The sequence below is a fragment of the Urocitellus parryii genome, chromosome 4 (genome assembly GCF_045843805.1).
Source record: "Urocitellus parryii isolate mUroPar1 chromosome 4, mUroPar1.hap1, whole genome shotgun sequence".
Lineage (NCBI taxonomy): Eukaryota > Metazoa > Chordata > Mammalia > Rodentia > Sciuridae > Urocitellus > Urocitellus parryii.
The window spans coordinates 31531728-31553243 of record NC_135534.1 but is presented as its reverse complement, the minus strand read 5'-3'; the positions used below and the strand labels follow the sequence as shown (position 1 = coordinate 31553243).

Below are 21516 nucleotides of genomic sequence, written 5' to 3'. Positions count from 1 at the left end.
CCTCTGCCTTGAAACACTTTGTGTACCTTTTCTCATCTCTCAGCTTTTGTAGCAGTTACAACAGGAAAACTTTGTGTGGTCTGACTAGATCCAATCTTTTATGCCTGTGTGTATTACTTCTCATGATGTAATTTTACTGTTTTTTTTTTTTTTTTCTTTTTGGACACAAAGCTTAAATAGGTTCTTCTTTATCACTCTGTAATACCTTTCTGTTCTCAGTGAAATTTATAATCTTATGTATACATGTTTTTGTGACATGTAGGTGTTTTTCTTCTCACAGTATTTGTAGAATGTTGAATCTTTGCTCATCTGATACTCTTAACTTTCTAATTCACATTCTTTTTTTTAGATAAAGCTCTAAAGGAAATTGTTGAGCGTGTTTTTCAGTCAAACTACTTTGATAGCACCCACAACCACCAGAATGGGCTGTGTGAAGAGGAAGAGGCAGCCTCTGCACCTATAGTGGAAGACCAGGTAGCCGAAGCTGGTGAGTACCTAGGTAGATATGAACTTTTGATTTAGAGTTCTGAATTTTACTTTGTTTTGCTACAAGTTTTCTACTTATTTAGTTATTATATACATAAAAACAAATTTTTAAAGAAACTTTAAAATTTCTTTTAAAGTTGTTGGTGGACAAAATGCCTTTATTTCATTTATTTTTATGTGGTGCTGAAGATTGAACCCAGTGCCTCACATGTGTTAGGCAAGCACTCTACCACTAAGCCGTGTTCCCAGTCCCGAAAGAAACTTTTAAGTGTGACAAAATGTTAAAGTATACCAAGAGTAATTCCCTCTCAGAGAAAAAACGAACAATAAAGTCCTTCCTTGAAATATTCACTCCATAATTTGTTTTATGATTTTGACACTAATGTGTCAATGACGCGGTCTTTTCTAAGTGATTTTTAATACCTAATAGAATATTTTAAATTATGTTAGATACTGTGACTACTTTTAAAATGAGTAAAATTGTGAGTACATTGGACATTGTCAGAGCATAAATTTTGTAATAGTAAAAGCATGAGTTCTAGAATCAAGACTATTTGGGTTCAAATCTCTGCTTCAGTGCCTATCAGATATAGAACTTAGGACAAGTTATTGAAGCTGTTTGTACCTCGGGTTCTCCATTTAGAATGTAATATGCAAAGTGTATGAAGTACCAAGTTCATGGTTATCATTGTACAAGTGTTAGTTATAAAGTTGAAACCAGAAGTACATTGTTGAAGTTGATAGTAGCAGATCAACAATATAGGGCAGTGTTTTATTTTTCCTACGAAATATGTTAAAATGGAGAATAAGATCTTAATTTGTATGCTGCTTTATACTTAAGAGAATAGAAGAGGAATTTAATGTGCTAGCTCCGTATTTACATTATACACCATGTAGAATAATCTTTACTAATACTAAAGTAATTTATTTTGCAATAAAGGGAAAGAAAATTTTCTAAATAGGTTACTATAAAAATGGTGAAATATAGGACCTTAAAAGATTGAGATGTTGAACTATTATTTGGACTTTAAATAAGAATTGTTGGTTTTTTTGTATCATTTTAAAATCTAGAATATTTTTTAGAGCAATTTAGTTTCATAGGAACATTGAACAGAGATTATGGAGATTTTCCACTTAATTCTACCCATACACCAGAGTGGTACATTTGTTACAATTGATAGGCTGACTTTGGCATGTCACCCAAAATCCAGTTGAGCATTAGAGTTCACTCTTGGCATTGTGTATTCTATAAGTTTGAACAGATAAGAATCCACCATTATAGTATTAAACTATTTTCATTGAATTAAAATCCTCTTTTTTATCATGTTTTAACCTTTTAGAACCTGAGCCAGCAGAAGAATACACTGAACAGAGTGAAGTTGAATCAACAGAGGTATGAATTTTTTCTTTTTATGCTACCTTTACCTTTCTGTGTCTCAAACCGACATCTCAAACATTTACTTTACTTTGCAGTATGTAAATAGACAATTTATGGCAGAAACACAGTTCAGCAGTGGTGAAAAGGAGCAGGTGGTAGATGAGTGGACAGTTGAAACAGTTGAGGTAAGAATTTTCTGTATTACAAGGTGATTGTTTTTGTCTTCAGTAATTTTTTCTCTCCTGAGGACCAACTAAGATTTTTTTCAGCATTTTATTATAATAACAAACTCATTATACAAGACTGTTAAAGATCACTCATTTATTCCTGTGTATATGTACTAGAATTGTTGCTTACTGATTTGATTATAAAAAATTGTTTTATACAAAGTTATGAATTAATCTGTCAAAAGTAGAGAATTAGGGTCTCTTACTTCAGATTGATCTGTTAAAATCTGATCTCCCATATTGGTATCTTCAAAAGAATCCACCTCTTTGGGAATAAGATGGGGTGTCTTCTGGAGGACTTCTTTGCCCTAATGCTGTTTTGGTCACCAGGCTTTGGATTTCCTCATGTTTCTTGGTCTTTTCTCTCATTAAGCATTTTTTTCAGGTCCTCATCTGTAGTTCATTGGCCCTCTTCGTATTTCTTCTCTCTGCTCTCAGAATAGAGAACTTATCCTGGCATAAGTTAGAGGAAAAGCTAGCTTAGTACTTGTACTTGAATTTCCTCCTTGGTGTGCCTTGTTACTATAAGAGATTTAAAAACAAAACCAAAAAAACCTTATTGGTTGGTCCTAGGTGTGTGTGTGTGTGTGTGTGTGTGTTGCTGGGATTTGAACTCAGGGCCTTGAGCATGTGAGGCAAGCACTGGTCCTAGCCTTTTAAAATCCACTTTTAGTGTCTCCTTTATTTTATTTTATTTTTTATTTATTTATTTATTTATTTTAATATTTATTTTTTAGTTCTCGGTGGACACATCTTTGTTGGTATGTGGTGCTGAGGATCGAACCTGGGCCGCACGCATGCCAGGCGAGCACGCTACCACTTGAGCCACATCCCCAGCCCTTAGTGTCTCCTTTATACCTCCAAAGTGTAGGAAATACTTTTAAGCTGTGGGTAGTGTTTCTCTGCTATCAGATTATTCTCCAAAAGTATACCTTCAGATCTATGTTGAAGTATCAAAATGCACTGTTGATAAAATGGTAAAAGATTGGGCCTTGGGCCTGGGGCTATATCTCAGTCGTAGTGCACTTGCGTAGCATGTATGAGGCATTGGGTTCGATTATCAGTACTGCATATAAATAAAGGTCTATCAACAACTAACACCAGAAGGATACTTAATAGAGATGAAAATACTATTCCTGTGTAACCCTAACAACAAAATAACGTATGTTTGCCAATAAGGAATGCATTTCAAAAATGTTACAAGAGGCTTAGAAGTACAGATCAAAAAGATCTTTAGTGTTATGAGTTGTATAAGAGGTGTGCTAATTAGGTGGAATAAGTAGTTATATGTTTTAGTGGAGTCAGGTAATTGGTATGTTTTAAAATGGATATAGAAGTGGAAGTGAAAGTTGGGCATGGTGGCACACCCCTGTACTCTGAATGACTCAGGAGGCCAAGCACAAGGGCAAGACAGCTTTGGAAACGGAAAGATTCTGTCTCAAAAATCAAAAATAAAAGTGGCTGGGAATGTAGCTCAGTGGTACAGCATCCCTGGGTTAACAGTGTATGTTTGAGGGTAGGAGAGAGAAGAAGTGAATTATTAGCATATTTGTTTTAATAACAAACAAAGATTTGTGTTGCTATAGGAAAAGGTTGAGAACTAACATGTAGTGCATTGAAGTTAAATATTTGCATTTTATTTGACATGCATATTATTGTACTTAACCACTGTGTTAATGATTTGTTCTTAATATCTGGTCAGTGGGTCTTTTAAGGGCTAACCATATAGGATTCTGGGAATTTTTGGAACATCTGAAGTTGGTGAGACAGATAAGTTGGTGTTTATAATTAATAGCTTAGTGATTTTTATCTTAGTGATTTTCCTTTTGTTTATAAAGGAAATAAGATGATTTCTCCAGGCTAAACAGATATAATTTTCATGATCTTAAAAACCAGAGTATGAATTTGATGTAATAAAGTAGTAAGGATTTCTAAGCAGACTAGAGATTTGTTGAGAACCATAACCAGGAGAAGGAAATTTATTAGAGTTGGGGGAAAGACTGGTAGAATGAACTTGGCTTTTGTAACAGTTTAGGTTGGATGGTAGAGTTTGATCCTACCTTGTTAAATGGAAGAAGAAATTTAAGAAATAAAAATTTTGATGATAATAGCCAATACTTCTTAAATGCTATCATATATATATATATACACACACATGATGTAGATATATATGATATATATAATAACATAGATTAAGTTACTATAGAGGAAATAGTAGTTTAAGCAAAGTACATTATTTTTGGAATAAAGCAAAGGGAATCTCTCTTTGAAAACAGTTCATAAAGTAAATTTGATATGCTATATAGTATCCTGTGAGATTGAGAATATGGTAGAAGTGATGCCATTAAGTGTGGTATACTGTTGTCTATTTGAGTAACTACTTCAAAGCCTGTTGTCTTTGCTGTATAGATGGCAAATGTAACTTGAGGACCACTTAATAATAATATAATGAGCGGAGTTTTATTCTTTCAACACTTTCTCTCCACTTTAGGTAGTAAATTCACTCCAGCAGCAACCTCAGGCTGCATCTCCTTCAGTACCAGAGCCTCATTCTTTGACTCCTGTGGCTCAGGCAGATCCTCTAGTGAGAAGACAGCGAGTACAAGATCTTATGGCACAAATGCAGGGGCCTTATAATTTTATACAGGTAAGTATGGTTTAGTAAAACACTATAATAGAAGATTTAAGTGTTCCCACTATTTGACTTAATTTCATTATATTCTAACTTACAGGATTCTATGCTGGATTTTGAAAACCAGACACTTGATCCTGCCATTGTATCTGCACAACCTATGAATCCAACACAAAACATGGACATGCCCCAACTGGTTTGCCCTCCTGGTTAGTAATAGTACATTTTTATGAGATAAAATATAGGACCCACTAGTGGTTTCAGGGTTTACAGAGATATTTTCTTTTAATGCTTGCTTAACTTTTTTTTTTTTTAAAGAGAATTTTTTTAAAAAATATTTTTTAGTTTTCAGTGGACACAACATCTTTGTTGGTATGTGGTGCTGAGGATCGAATCCGGGCCGCACGCATGCCAGGCGAGCGCGCCACCGCCTGAGCCACACCCCCAGCCCTATTATTGATTTTTGATGATCTATTTAACCATGGTTTAGGAAATGACAAGGGTCAGCAGTGGGTGTTATTAATAAGATGCAATTAGATATCTTTTTAAAGCATTTTATATTTTGTTTTTTCCTGTGGAGTGCAATAATAGGGATTGCTCTCAGTGCCTCATGCGTGCTAGGCAAGCACTCCACTACTGAGCCCAGCCCCCCAAAATTTTGGAATATATTGTAGTTTATAATGCTAAGATTGTTATTTGAATATTATCTAAGTTCTTGAGTATGCTTAGTGTTCCTTTTCCTATACTAACAGGCTGTCTTATGGATAACACTGACGGTGATTCTTGTTTTTCTCTCTTTTCATATATTTTCTTACTGACATCTTCAACTCTTCCAAAACACAAAATGAAAGCAATTTTGAGAGTAAACTGATAATCACTACCAGCAAACCCCAAAATGTTCTATTAAAAGCTAAAATCTCACCTGTACACTTCATGTCTTTTTTTTTTTTTTTTTTTTTTTTTAATGTACCAGGGATTGAACTCTGGGGCACTCGGGCTTTGAGCCACATCCCCAGCCCTATATTTTTGTATTTTATTTAGATACAGGGTCTCACTGAGTTGTTTAGCACCTTGCTTTTGATGAGGCTGAGTTTGAACCGAGATTCTCCTGCCTCAGCCTTTGGGTTTATAGGCGTGTGCCACTGTGCCTGGCCTTGCATCTTCTTTTTGTCTTGACCAAAATATCATTAATAATTTGGTCATAGAAATTTGCCGTTAGCAGCCATAATAAAGGTATTTAGACATCTCTTTAAGAAATTTGATTTTGTGTAACAATAGTTTTTGTTGATTTTTCAGTTCATTCTGAATCTAGGCTTGCTCAGCCTAATCAAGTTCCTGTACAACCAGAAGCTACACAGGTAAAAGTGATACATATTTTTCATGTTTTGTTTCTTAGGTCTCTCTCTTTCAGCCTGTGAATATCAGGCATGCATTTGATTAGAGTTCAAGTTCTGTTGGCTTGAGTAGTTACCAGTCTTTATTTTTATATTTGTATTTATTTTTCTTTTGATTATTTTTTAATTGTAATTTTTGTGTTTATAATTGTTTATTAAAATGAAGTGTGCTTTTTAATTTTAAACTAAGCAGATTTTCAGAAGACATGATTCAGACATAATTGTAAAATTTAGAACAGGTTTTGCCACATTAGAATCTGGAAGGACATAATGAACTGTTTATTTTACTTTGAGATTTAAAAAATATATGTATTTTTTGCAATTGTTAGGTTTTTTATATAAATTCAGAGATGGAGTCATTAATTTCTCCTTTCACAAGTGTATCAATTTTTAGCCCTATGAATATTAGTGTTGGTTTATTTATTTATTTTTTAACACATTTATTTTTTGGTACTGGGGATTGAACCCAGGGGTGTTTTACCACTGAGCTACATTCCTAGTCCTTTTATTGTTTTTTTTTTTTTTTTTTAAAGAGAGAAAGAGAATTTTAATATTTATTTTTTAGTTTTCGGCGGACACAACATCTTTATTTGTATGTGGTACTGAGGATCGAACCCAGGCCGCACGCATGCCAGGCGAGCACGCTACCGCTTGGGCCACATCCGCAGCCCCTTTATTGATGATTTTTAAGGCAGGATTTTGCTATGTTGCCCACGCTGGCCTTGAAGTTGGAATCATCCTGCTTTAGCCTTCCGGTTGCTGGGACGACAAGTGTGGGTTACCACACTTAGCCTAGTTGGCTTATTCTATTTTATTTTTAAAATATTTTTTAGTTGTAGATGGACACAGTGCCTTTGTTTATTATTTTTTTTATGTGGTTGCAGGAATCGAACCCAGTGCCTCATACATGCTAGGCAAGCAGCGTTCAACTACTGAGCCACAATCCCAACCCATTTAGTAGGCTGCTTACTTTTTTAAAAAATTCTGACTCCACTCTTTTTTTTTTTAATATTTATTTTTTAGTTGTAGTTAGACACAATACCTTTATTTTATTCTATTCATTTTTACTTGATCCTGAGGATCAAACCCAGGGCCTTGCACATTTTAGGCAAGTGCTCTACTGCTAAGCCATAACCCCAGCCCAAGTAGTAGCAGACTTATTTTTTTTTTTTTTGTTAATTTTTTTTAAGAGAGAATTTTAATATTTATTCTTTGGTTTTCGGCGGACACAACATCTTTGTTTGTATGTGGTGCTGAGGATTGAACCTGGGCCGCATGCATGCCAGGCGAGCGCGCTACCACTGGAGCCACATCCCCAGCCCCGCAGGCTTATTTTTTGAAATTCAGTTTTGTAAGAAGAAAGAAACCTGATTTCTCAATTTCTGTCTAGGTTCCTTTGGTTTCATCCACAAGTGAGGGGTACACAGCATCTCAACCCTTGTACCAGCCTTCTCATGCTACAGAGCAACGGCCACAAAAGGAACCAATTGATCAGATTCAGGCAAGTTCTACTATAAGACTATATAACTTGTTGAGGCATTTATTGATGAATTTGGCAAAGGTACTTTATCATTCGTACTGTGGCCTTTTTGAACCTACATTGCTTTCATGAAATAGTTGAGTTCTTGACACACACAGAAAGTTTTGTGTTAGTTTACCACTAACTATTTATTCATTTTGTGTTTAGGCAACAATCTCTTTAAACACAGACCAGGCTACAGCATCATCATCCCTTCCTGCTGCTTCTCAGCCTCAGGTATTTCAGGCTGGGACAAGCAAACCTTTACATAGCAGTGGAATCAATGTAAATGCAGCTCCATTCCAATCCATGCAGACGGTAAGCAAATTAATTCAACTAATGTTAATTACTTAGTGTGTACTATGAATCATGCTATATTGTCAATAAAGAAGATTCATTTAACATCTTGAACCTGTATCTACTATAACTGCAGGGTTATATTTATTTGTTTATTGTGTGTGGTACTGGGGATTGAACCCAGGGCCTTGTGAATGTGAGGCAAGCACTCTACCAATTGTGCTCTGTCCCCAGCCCAGGGTTATATTTAATTAAACATCTAACTCTGTTAGAATTCTCAAAGGTAAATTTGAACATACTAGTTGTGTACTTGGATCATCTTCTTTTTTTTGGTATCGGGGATTGAACTCAGGGGCACACAACCATTGAGTCACATCCCCAGCCCTGTTTTGTATTTTATTTAGAGACAGGGTCTCACAGAGTTGCTGAGGGTGGCTTTGAACTCATCATCCTCCTGCCTCAGCCTCCCTAACCACTGGGATTACAGCCATGTGCCACCGTGCCCAGCCTTCCATCTTCTTTTTGTCAGTTTTCCCCTTTTGACTTGATTAACAAAGTTTAAACATACAAAAAGTAGGCCAATACAATATCTTTATAGTCCTATCTTAGATTTAAGTAGTTGATATTTTGCTCTATTTGCTTAATCTTTTTATTTACTGGAATATTTCCAAGTAAAATTCAGACGTTATACTTTACCGTGATTCAACAAAGCATCTTTAAATTGGGGAGTTTTTATAAAACAATGATAATGAAATACTGTAATCTGGGATACAGCTAAATCAATGCTGAGAGGGATGTTTAAAGAGGTAAATACTTAAAGTATTAACTTGATTAAAACATGAATAAAAGGAAAAAAATAAATTTATAATTTTCTACAAGTGATATTACATTTGGAACTAAAATTGATCTTTCATATGTAAAAAGCTTAAGGCTGCTGTGCATGTTAAGTGCTATATGGTAATATATGTACACATACATACATTTTCCCACATTGAGGTTCATTGTGGGTTATTGTTTACTAGCATCAAGATCTGCCACATTCGAAGAAGGTAATAAAGGAGAAACTAATCATTTATTCACTTAACAGGTGTTCAATATGAATGCCCCTGTTCCTCCTGTAAATGAACCAGAAACTTTAAAACAGCAAAATCAGTACCAGGCCAGTTACAACCAGAGTTTTTCCAGTCAGCCTCACCAAGTGGAACAAACAGAGCTTCAGCAAGAACAACTTCAAACAGGTAGTCAAACCAGTGTCACTTTTTTGGTTGCTTGCTTTCCAACACAGTTATTGATGGTATTAGGACAGTTTAAACTTCAGAGTACTGATGGCCAAAAGTTTTTGTTTTTGGTAGTGGATTGTATGAATTATTTTCATTGCTAATCCTGAGTTGGGTCCATACTTTGTGTGAATTTTGTGCAGTTTTGGAGGCCTTGTGCCTTTTTTCCTCTGATCACTGAGCTTTTATAAATATATTTATTTGCATAGCTTTACTGGAATTAATCTTGTTTGACTTACTATAAATTTTTATCTTTCAGATCACTTATAATTGCTTATTGTTTAGACCCTGCTACCATGCATGATACATGGCAATAAATCAATTATATAAAGTTGAATTGGGAATTGGTTTGATTTTTTTTCTTTTTTTATTAGTAACATTTGTGAATAAATTTTAGTGACTTTATTTGGTGACAAGGTTGAAACAATATTTTTTGGCAAGTAAGTTCATAATATGGCCAATTCTTACGCCTATCATAGTAATAATGTGAATAGATACATTTAGATTTCTTTATATGTAAGATAGAGTATCCTCTTTAGGTTTTTGGTTAATTCCTAGGAATTTTAGTGGAATCCTTCAACAAACTAGCAAATCCTCCTAAAGTGTGAGGAGTTAATGTTTTAATCTTACCAGTTTAAAAAAAAATCCAAAATTTTCTAATTATTCCATTTCTTGATAGATCTGAATCAGCATTTTAAATTTTTTTCAGTAGTAAAGTCTTAACGAAACCTATAATGTTCATACTTGTAATTAATATGGAGGTTGAATCATCTATAATCTGGTAGAAATTTGTCAAATTATGCTTATGCTCAGCTTCTGAATGATAACCTAGGCTTCTTGATCTCGGGCTCCTTTATCTATTTATCCTCTATCCAGAAAGTTATTGTGGTACAGGTTTATTTTAAGCCTTTAAATATTACACTGAAATACTTATGTTTTAGCCATCTTTTTGATGATGTGATGAAATTAATAACTATATCATTTGACTGGTTAATTTGCCCTTTGTCGTTGGATTCGAAACTCTTTTCCCTTTGTGTTCTATTTGTTATTTTCTAATTTTGAATCACTTGAGCTAGATAAACTTTTGTTACCATTTCGAAATACACATTTATAACATTTACAGTAAAAATGAAAATGAGTCTATACACCTTGCTTTATTGATTGATTGCAGATACTCTACTGCTGAGCCATATTCTCAAACCTTTTAACTATTTTGTTATTTACTTTGAGACAGTGTCTTGCTTAGTTGGTGAGGCTAGCCTCAAACTTAATCCTGCTTCAGTCCTCCAAGTAGTTGGGATTATAAGCATTGTTCAAAAAAAAAATTTTTTTTTTCCCCACTGAGCCATGTGTAAAGCCCTGGGTCCAATCTAAGCACATGCTCTACCACTGAGCTACATACTCAGCCCCCATCTTGTTCTTATGAACAATTTCATACCACCACTGTAATAATCATATCCTGTTTGGACTACTAGAGTTGTCACTTAACTTTTGACTCTCTTGACTAACTACTCTTTTAGCCTGCTCTATTGTCCACACAGTAACCAGAATGATCATTTTAAAAAAGTACATCAGATGTCTCCTATTCAAAACCTTTCTGTACCTTCTCATTACATTTAGAAACGATACTCAAACACCTTGGTTTAAAAGATTGTTTCTGATCTGGTCCCTGCCTTTATCCTAGTCTGTGTCCATTTTCTTCCTATATATCTACACCAGCCACCGAAAAGTTCTCTCTGACCCTTACACTTCCTTTCTTTTTAACATGAAACTATCATCCACTGACAGTTATATGGCTGGTTTTATTTTTATTAAAAAAAAAAAGACATTTTTTGTTAAGTGATCAAAAAATGTTTGTGTAAAACTCTATATATGTCATGTACATATACACATTGAAATGGCTAAATTGAGCTAATTACACATATATCGTATCATACTTCTACCAGCTTTTGTGATGCGCACACACAATCTACTCTTGATTTGCAAGAATACCATACACTCTTATTGACTTTAGTTACCTTATTGTATAATAGATTTCTTGAACTTATGCTCTTGCATTGCTTTCTTCTTTTTTCAGGTCTGTGCTCAAATATCAACTCACAGAGACCTTTTTGTTATTGTTTCCAAACATAGCTCACTTTTGGTGACACATTTATCCTATTTTATCATTTCTCATTAGAAAAAAGCTTATACATGGAGAATTATAATAAGGAACAACATGAAAAAGATCTGACAAAGATCTTTGCATTTTCCTTTTTTGTTCTTTATTTTTTTAAATTTTATTTTGAGACAAAAGTCTTGCTCAAAATTTGTGATGATCCTGCCTCAGTGTCCTGAGTAGCTGAGATACAGGTGTGTGTCACTGCACATGGCTTGGCTTTTCTTTATAGAATATTAAGCTTATATTTTACAAATGCTTACATGGTAGCTCTGCTATTTTAAAATAAAGGTTACACTTGAATTGTTCTGCTGTGAGTTTCTTGCAGTGAGGTTTGACCAAAATGAATAAATTTCTTGTTGATAAATGATTTGAATATTAAATTTTTGACTACATGCGTGTGAATGAATGTTTAGATAGAAAATTTTATGTGTATTTGATATTTGTAATTTTAAATTTGAGGAATGTATAAAAAGTTAATCTGTGTAAGAAGTTTATACCTTGAGTAGTATAGTTTGGGGCAATAAGGAATTCAGAAAGGCATGTCTCTTCTTGCTAGGTATTCTCTAGATTTCTCATTGCAAAATAGAATTCTAAAAACTAAAACTGTATCTTGAGTTTCTTGAGGGTATAAAATAGCTCAGTAAATATTTTCAAGAGTTACAGACCCTTTTCTCTCTACTTCAAAATGGGAAATCTCTGGCAGGCTGTTGATTTGACCATTGTTCCTATGTTTCGGGCTTTCCTTTGTCTTGTTACTACTATTCTTTACCTCCCAGAGGCACTTCTAGCAAATGTTTTTTCTTCCCTGTGAACATTGTCATACCAGATATGTGCCACAATATTTAGTTTTTGGAAATTTTTTACATCTAGAATTATCTGTGGAAGGGAGGGTTTTGTGCAAGATAATGTGAGCTTTTTAGAATCTTACCTTCAAGTAGGTTGAGTTGCTAGTTTACCCTTTAACTGTCTGGCTATACTTGTTATTTCGAAGACTTTGAAATGGGATTAGGCATCGTGGGTTATAAGACGGAGGCATTTGCTAATTTAGCCGTGTTATTGATGATATATTCTGCCATATTGCTGCTTACTTATGAGAGCATGGATTTATGCATTTCACTAAGTTCCAAGGATAATTTGAAAACAAAAATACTAATTAGGAGCTTTATAATGGAAAGAAGTATTTAAATGGCACACATAGTAATTACAGTGGGTCCCTTTTGCTAAAGTGTAGATGTCTTTCAGAAGGTGTTAATAATACTTGCGTTTTCAAATCATCTGTTTGAAAGGGTACAATTTTGTATGTCTTGCTTTCAAAGATTTGGAATCATTGTTGGATAACTTTAATACCCCTAAATTTAATCTGTGTGAAGGAGAAAAACAGGACTTTCATTAATGTATTGTTTTTCCTATTAATAAGTAAATTTTTTAAAAAGCAGAACTAAAATTTAAGGAGATAGTGCTTACAGAAAGCTTTTGAGAGAACAAATGGTAGTGATCTGTGTTTATTGTACAATATTTAAACTATTTTTCTTACTATAGTGGTTGGCACTTACCATGGTTCCCAGGACCAGCCCCATCAAGTGACTGGTAATCACCAGCAGCCTCCTCAGCAAAACACTGGATTTCCACGGAGCAGTCAACCTTATTACAATAGTCGTGGTGTGTCTCGTGGAGGTTCCCGTGGTGCTAGAGGCTTGATGAATGGATACCGGGGCCCTGCCAATGGATTCAGAGGTAAAAAGGACGGGGGAAAAAAGTTTGAAATACCTTTTACTGTTTCAAGTTCTTTTCTGATTTGTAAAATATATAGAAATATCATGGTTTTAAGGAAGAGTTATAGCCATCTCCGCATTATCCTTTGGGTATAATTTAAACATTTGAAGTGTATATGTATTCAGTTATTTAAATGACAGAGTTGAGAAAAACTTTCAAATCACTGTCAGTCTTTTGAGAGAGAATGGTCTTGTGTATTACTAGACCTTATGGGGATTTGTTTTTTTTCCTTTAATGTGTGTATCTTTTCATATGTGGGTGAAAATTGCATGTTCTAAAGCAATTGGTACTTACAGATACCTATAAAACATATTGGGTCAGCATAAGGGATTAGAACTAGCATGACTTAGGGTTTTCTAATTCTTCCCTTTGTCATTAATAAGAAAGTAAAAATTCCTTGTGAAGATGATATTATTTTTTGTCCTAAATTTTAGGAGGATATGATGGTTACCGCCCTTCATTCTCTAATACTCCAAACAGTGGTTATACACAGTCTCAGTTCAGTGCTCCCCGGGACTACTCTGGTTATCAGCGGGTAAGTAAACATAGGATGGATCTCAATAACTAATTTGGGATTAATTTTATAGTGTCCAAGATATTTTTAATAGAAAATGATCACATTGACTTTTCTTAGAATTCAGTGTAGATCATTTAATAAAGTCTGACAAAGAATTTTGAGAGCAGAGGTATATATCTCATGGAATATTTTTGAGAATAATACAAGTACAGTAATTACAGAATAGCTTTTAGCTGTGATATTGGAATGTCTTCAAAGAATAAGAATTCTGTATTATGCAAATGTTAGATTGTAAGAATAGTTAGATGAGTAAGCATTTTTTAAAAAGTCTTTTCAGTACTAACTAGCTTGTCTTTTAGGATGGATATCAGCAGAATTTCAAGCGAGGCTCTGGGCAGAGTGGACCACGGGGAGCCCCACGAGGTAATATTTTGTGGTGGTGATCCTAGCTCCCAAGTGGAGCTTCTGTTCTGGCCTTGGAAGAGCTGTTCATAGTCTGCATGTAGGTTACATGTTAGGAATACATTTATCTTTTCCAGACTTGTTGCTAGGGATTAAATGAAATGCTCTGTTTCTAAAAAATATAATCTTGAATCCAAATTTTAATTTTTGAATGACTTTCCCTGTTACTATATAAAATTGTCTTGAAAATGAGAACATTTTCTCTTCCTCAGAAAAAGTGTTTTTCCAACTGGAAATTATTTTTCAGGTCCTTAAACCTGCTAAATGTTTTTAGGAAGTACTTATTAAGACATTTTTGTAAGACATTTTTGGAATGAGATTGAACATTTATATAAATTTATTATTCCTCTTTCATTTTTGAAACATGCATATTATATTTTAGGACCAGAACCCCTTTAATGGCCAAATAAGCCATAGTTACATTTAGAGAACCATTTAGAAATGGTAGAACTAATTAAAATTTGAATACCTTTTAGACCACTATTAGCGATCAAAATATCAAGTTATTTCCAACTTTAAAATGGAACCCCCAAATTCTTACTAACATAACTGAACTGTACTTAAAAATTAGGTTTTCATTGTTTTTTCTGTTTTGTCTTTTACTATTGCAAAACTACTTCCTATTTGGGCAGGAAGATCACCTATTTCACAGTTAGATCTAGCATTTCATGTAATCTGAAGTTCTAAATGGTTCTCTGGTTTGAGGAACGTTAAACAACAAGTAAGTTTCCTCTAGCTATTGGCCATAACATGTATAAAATGTATATTAAAGAGGAATTACAAAGTACTTTGATTTGAATGCTATAGCAATCGGCCAGCAAAAAAGGTGCATTTTTTTTTAAGTTAATGGATCACTCCGGAATTACTGACTTGACTAGAAGTATCAAAGATTATTTGCATGTGAATGTGGGTCATGTTCTTTCCCACTTTGTAGCATATTCTATGAAAGTTGAGTTAATTGATAGCCAAAAATTGTTTTAACAGCATGTAAAAAGTTATTTTATCTGTTACAAGTCATTATACAATTTTGAATGTTATGTAGTTTCTTTTTAACAGTTTAGGTAATAAGGTCTGTTTTCATTCTGGTGCTTTTATTAATTTTGATAGTATGATGTTACTACTGAAATGTAAGCTAGAGTGTACACTAGAATGTGAGCTCCATGAGAGCAGGTACCTTGTGTGTCTTCACTGCTGTATCTATTCCCAACGCCTGATGACAGTGCCTGGCACATAGTAGGCACTCAATAAATACTTGTTGAATGAATGAATGAATGAGTACTGGTGGAATACTCCATTAGCTCTACCCTTCCTTTAGCTAGAGAACATTAGCAAATTTGCGCATGACAACTTCCAAGAGGTGAAACTTGAACGCAGAAGAATTGACCTCTTAAACCTAATAATGTGGTGACAAGCTGCCCACATGCTTCTTGACTTCAGATGAAAATCTGCTTGAAGGCAGAACAAATAATATTTGAAAGAAAAATCAAATGCCATTTTTGTCTTCTAGGTCGTGGAGGGCCCCCAAGACCCAACAGAGGGATGCCGCAAATGAACACTCAGCAAGTGAATTAATCTGATTCACAGGATTATGTTTAATCGCCAAAAACACACTGGCCAGTGTACCATAATATGTTACCAGAAGAGTTATTATCTATTTGTTCTCCCTTTCAGGAAACTTATTGTAAAGGGACTGTTTTCATCCCATAAAGACAGGACTACAATTGTCAGCTTTATATTATCTGGATATGGAAGGAAACTATTTTTACTCTGCATGTTCTGTCCTAAGCGTCATCTTGAGCCTTGCACATGATACTCAGATTCCTCACCCTTGCTTAGGAGTAAAACATAATATACTTTACGGGGTGATAATATCTCCATAGTTATTTGGGTGATAATATCTCCATAGTTATTTGAAGTGACTTGAAGAAAACAAGTATGACTTTTTGACATTGGATAAAAGCTACAAATCAGCCCCAGAGTTATTTAATTCAATGGTAATTGACAAAACAAAAATATTTTCCTTGAAAGGAAGATGGAAGGAGTGGAGTGTGGTTTGAGAGAACAACTGCATTTCACAACTTTTTCCAGTTAAATTGGAGCACGGAACGTTTAGATGCATACCAAATTATGCATGGGTCCTTAGTCACACATGTAAGGGTGGCTACCAGCTTTGACATAGCACTCTTCATCCGGCCAAACAACTGTGATTAAAAACACATGTAAACTGCTTTTTTAACAGCTGATACTGTATTAAGACAAAGCCAACTTGCAAATCAGGCTTTGATTGGCACTTTTTGAAAAATATGCAACAAATATGGGATATAATCTGGATGGGCTGCTTCTGTACTTAATGTGAAGTATTTAGATACCTTTTGAACACTTAACAACTTCTTTGAGACAATGACTTTTATAAGGATTGGTAGTATATATCATTCCTTATGACATGCACATTGTCATCACTAATCCCTGGATCTTGTATCGTTACCTGAATTGGTACAGGTACTTTGAAAATCTAGTGGATAATCGTAACACTCTTGGTCACGTGTTTTTCCTGCAGCTTGAAAGTTTTTAAAAGAAGGATATCAAATGCCTGCTGCTACCACCCTTTTAAAGTTGCTATCTTTTGAAAAGCACCAGTATGTGTTTTAGATTGATTTCCCTGTTTAGGGAAATGACAGACAGTAGCTTCAGCTCTGATGGTATAAGCAAAACAAATAAAAACATGTTTATAAAAGTTGTATCTTGAAACACTGGTGTTCACAGCTAGCAGCTTATGTGATTCACCCCATGCATTGTTAGTGCATTTTATGGTTATCTCCAGCAGCTGTTTCTGTAGTACTTGCATTTATCTTTTGTCTAATTTAATTCTAATTGAATTCCCCTTTCTTCATGGAGGCATTCATGTTCAAAGTGGTGATTTGATTCCTTAGATGCATAGGGAAGAGCCTCAAGTTTGATGGAGATGGTGGACAGTTTAGTAGTGAATTAGCCATATGTACTACATTGAATTTGTGCTAGCAGTTTGAGCACTAGTTCTATGTGCCTATGAACCTAATGCTGCTTGTTGTCCCATTCCACCTTGACTTCATGGAGAATTAATCCCACCTATTAAGCAAAGGCTACTAAGTTAATGATATTCTCTGTGCAGAAATTAAAATTTTATTTTTTAGCCTTTAAAGAGTTTTTCCAGTAGGTACTTGGCTCCTTAAAAATGAAAATTATTCTCAAAACATTCATCATGAGACAACTGGAGTTTTTGCTGGTTTTGTAACCTAAAATGGATAGGCTGTTGAACATTCCACATACACAAGTTTTGTAGGGTGGTGGGTAATGGGGGAATCTTCAATGTTTATTTTAAAATAAATAAAATAAGTTCTTGACTTTTCTCATGTGTGGTTGTGGTACATCATATTGGAAGGGTTATCTGTTTACTTTTGCAAATGAGTATTTCTTTTGCTAGCACCTCCCCTTGTGTGCTTTAAATGACATCTGCCTGGGATGTACCACAACCATATGTTAGTTGTCCTTTAGGGGGATGGGTAAAATTTTCACGGTTCAATAGCTAATCCCTAGATGATGTGTGCTTGCAATCCTATGAAAAATTTGCTAGCTATAGAAAATAGTTTCATGACATTTAAAAATCAAAGTAAATTTGGTGATCAATTAGTATTCAGTGATCAATTAGTATGAATCAGTTCAGAGATGGGAGAAATGCCTTCAAGTTTCAAATTTCTATGCATTAGTGCAGATGTGAATGTGTAAAGGTATTCATAGTTTGGTAACATGTATTTTTAAAAAGAACTGTTCATTTCAAAATACTATAATATAGGGGTGGTGTTCTGTTATCACATTTTAAATGTAAACCTTTCATTTGTTAATTCAGACCACATTTTTTTAAGGAATGCCTGATAGGGCAGAGAACTTTTCAAAAATCTCATCAGGATCTGAATCTTGGTACTCAGTATTCTGTATAATATGTGAATGCTTGTCTTAGCTGCAGAAGGCCTTCTATTTGCTCAAGTGAGTATGTTAGCAGTTAAAAGGAAGTGGTTACTAAATAGTATCTTGGTATAGCAAGAATACATATAAAATACTTTTGTACGTGCACAATTTTAGTCATACACAAGGATAATGAAACTTTTTTCAGAGTTTCACTAAAGGTAGAATGTCATTGATGACCTAAACTGATTAGCACAGTTTTATTTCCAGATTCTAATATTCATAAAGAATATGGGAGATATTTCTGATCATTGTATCTTGATATTAAAACAAGTGACTTCTCAGTGTTTTTTAATTAACTTTTAACAATTCTTTTGTTTCCCTATACATATAACTTTGTTGTGTGGGAGACTTTCCATTTAAACACGAGACATGAAAATGTGTGCTTATTGTCAGGTTTATTGAGGTGCTCAGTTGACAACCAGTTCATTTTTGTAGAAGGTTATTGAGCAAGTGAGCTTTCTAAGTGTTTTAGGAAATTTATTATACTGTTCATTGTATTTTCAGTGATGTATTTAGTTAGAAGAAATGAAATGCAGATAAGCACTGAATTCGCACCCTTCTTTTCAGCCTTAAGCTCCCAAATCTGCAATCCATTGGAGTTCTTTCTAAGCACAGTTTTATTGACTTTAAATTTAGTTCAAAGAATCAGTAATTGCCCCGACTTGTCCCTTTTATAAGAAGTAAATGGGGCGAAGAAACTCTTAGGAAAATTAAAAATAAATTGTTAAGATTTATTTCTCTGTCCTTTCCAAACTCCCAGGAAAATAAAGATAAATTGAGCCTCACCTCTTTTTCCCATTTTGAGTTCGATTAAGTTACTGGAAAAGACTAGTAAATGTTTTTAATCACATTAGATTAAATTATACCAAAACTTGTTTCCTCTTGTCTTTGAACAAAGTCTGCTCAGTTGTATGTACCATTTAGCAAAGCTCTAAATGAAGACATGTTTGCGAAAGAAGAAAAGGCATAAATCTGTCTGGTAGTCTCATCTTCTAAGAAGGCGAGACAACTACTTTTCTATTACTACCCTAGTTTAACAAGGTGTTCTGAGGCCTAATCCCACTTTGATGCAGCAGTCTGGCTCTTTGAGTATTTTAAAAGTTTTATGTCTGGTCTACTGAAAGCATTTTTTAAAAATAGTTGGACCCAATATCTTTATTTTTTTTATGTGGTGCAGAGGATTGAACCCATTACCTTACACGTGCTAAACAAGAACTCTACCTCTGAGCCACAACCCCAGCCCTAAGGTATTTCTTAAAATTTGTGTTTACATTCCTGTAAGCATTTAGGTACTTAACCACTAGGCTCCATTTTGAGTTCTATTAAGCACTAGCCATTCAGTAAGAAGAATCACTGTGGTCCCAGCTTCCATTATAAAACAAGAAATGTGACTATAGCAACATAGTTGGTAATAGATATTAAGGCCATGACTCCTGCATGGACTAGTTAAGATAGATTGGAGGATAATCAATCTAAGGCTTGAAGGATGAAAAGTGGTAAACTAGATCAGGGAAAGAAGCACATCCAAAGATCCAGTCTACATTGACTAAGAATACTTGACTGGATGAAGTGCAAAGGGTAAGGGTTAACAGGTTGGAAACACCAGTAAGGACTATTAAGAGCAGCTTTACAATTAATGATTCATGTTAAATTTACCTCTTATGAAGAGATGGAAACCACTGGAGGTTTAAAAGCTTATTTTTCAGGGTGGGGATAGTGGGTCACCCAATAAAATTGCTGTTCGGGCATTCATTGCACTGTGGAGACCAAAATAATGAGGGCCAGGAGAAATAATGTAGGTAGTACATGGTGAAGTAGCTTTCTACTATGATTGTAACATGAAGTGTGAACTGCTAGTAAATGGATGCTATAGATTTCACTGGCCACTGCCTGGCATCTTCTGATTTTCTCCAGTCCTTGGTTGTCAGACTTCATTTATAGCCTAATGCTCTTCACCAAGTGATCTCATCCAATCCCACGATTTTGAATAAGTGTTTCAGTTAAAAGTATTTGCAGTTCCTAAACTCCATCGTAACTAAATGTCTTTCAGATTGACCTTTATTGATTGCCACTCACTGGCTGCTTTCAATTTATGGAATTGTTCAGGGCAGTTATTTTGGGTACCATCTTTTTCTTTGACGCCCTATATCTAATCCTTAAACATCTGTTTCTACTGGGAAGTATCCGGAGTCACCTAATACTACCATTCTAGAACAGTAATAGCTTATGTTCCTTCTCTGTTTTTAGCCCACCTGTGATTATTATCATTTTTGTACAGCAGCCTGAGTGAACCTTTCTAGAGGGCAAATCACTTCCTTTTCACGACCCTTTCCCCCTAAATTAAGTGGTTTTCCAGCAAATAGAACTGGATTCTAAATCTGGTCCACATTATGTTGGGCTGCTTGCCTACCATGTTTCACTTGCTTGCAGTCTTCTGGCCTCATGACTGCTAAGAGTTTTTATCTCCTTGGAGCCTTTACATTTTTTGGTGTGGGAAGGCTATACGCTAACATTCTTAAAGCTCACTCCAGATTAAGGTGTTTTTTCCCGTACTACCTCAAAAACAGTACCCTTAGTGGATACTTGAACATTTAGAATTTACCTTAAAGGGGCAGGGTCATTATGAACTAATCCCCTTTAGTGAACAGAAGCGTCTAGCATATTGACGTTTTTGTTGAATCCGTAAAATTGTGATGATGGGTATCGGACAAATGCCCGTTGTAGTGTGGCTGGTCACATTAAAATCTGAAATGCCTGTTTGAGAAAGGAACTTAAAGAGTAAGAATTCGGTTTCTGACTAGTTATGTTAAGGGATCTGTCCCTTTTCCTCCGCAAAATAATGAATACAAAAGTATGTGTGGGTAGTCACGTTCTTGCACTGGGAGCTGGAGGGGACATTGAAGAGCAGAAATCTAGGATTAGTGTTAGAAAACAGGTCTAAGGGGACCCTGCAAAGGTCCGAAATCAGGTACAGGTTCATGAGATCAGTACCACGAGAGTTGAGGGTCTAGTGAGATGAATAAAAAGATCGGTGGTCTGAGCTTCCTCATCGTATCACATCAAAGTCAAGTACTTTAAATACTAGCACATCCCTGGAGGCACCGCCTTTCGCATAACGAGGCCAACACTGAAAACCCTGAACACCGTGTGCTGCACCTGGCCTGTGGAGACACCTGCTGCTAGCCCCCTACACTGCGGCAGGCACTGGTGGTGTGGACATGAAAGCGTTTGTCTTGCGTTGCGTAGACAAATAGTTGCGCTTCGGGTCAGCTTCTGCCACCAAAAACTTCCGCAGCGCAGTCGCGGTGGGGAGTCCTGCGGTAGCTCCGCCTTCGATCCCTCTGACGCCATCATTCGCCGACCGCGTTGAGAAAGGTCCCTTCCCCGACGC

The 21516-nt window shown here is 35.2% G+C and overlaps 1 protein-coding gene across 1 annotated transcript in view; it reads left to right on the top strand.

Annotated features, from left to right (window-relative positions):
• Positions 1-16057, top strand: part of Caprin1 (cell cycle associated protein 1) — a 36928-nt gene extending 20871 nt beyond the window's left edge. Inside the window, exons 7-19 of the mRNA XM_026404095.2 lie at positions 350-487; positions 1827-1879; positions 1960-2049; positions 4583-4738; positions 4824-4932; positions 6020-6081; positions 7508-7618; positions 7805-7954; positions 9021-9171; positions 12911-13105; positions 13579-13679; positions 14021-14084; positions 15631-16057. Of these exons, the coding sequence (XP_026259880.1) occupies positions 350-487; positions 1827-1879; positions 1960-2049; positions 4583-4738; positions 4824-4932; positions 6020-6081; positions 7508-7618; positions 7805-7954; positions 9021-9171; positions 12911-13105; positions 13579-13679; positions 14021-14084; positions 15631-15695 (1445 nt within the window). The 3' untranslated portion in view covers positions 15696-16057. The remainder of the gene's footprint in view (positions 1-349; positions 488-1826; positions 1880-1959; positions 2050-4582; positions 4739-4823; positions 4933-6019; positions 6082-7507; positions 7619-7804; positions 7955-9020; positions 9172-12910; positions 13106-13578; positions 13680-14020; positions 14085-15630) is intronic.
• The last annotated feature ends 5459 nt before the right edge of the window (positions 16058-21516 follow it).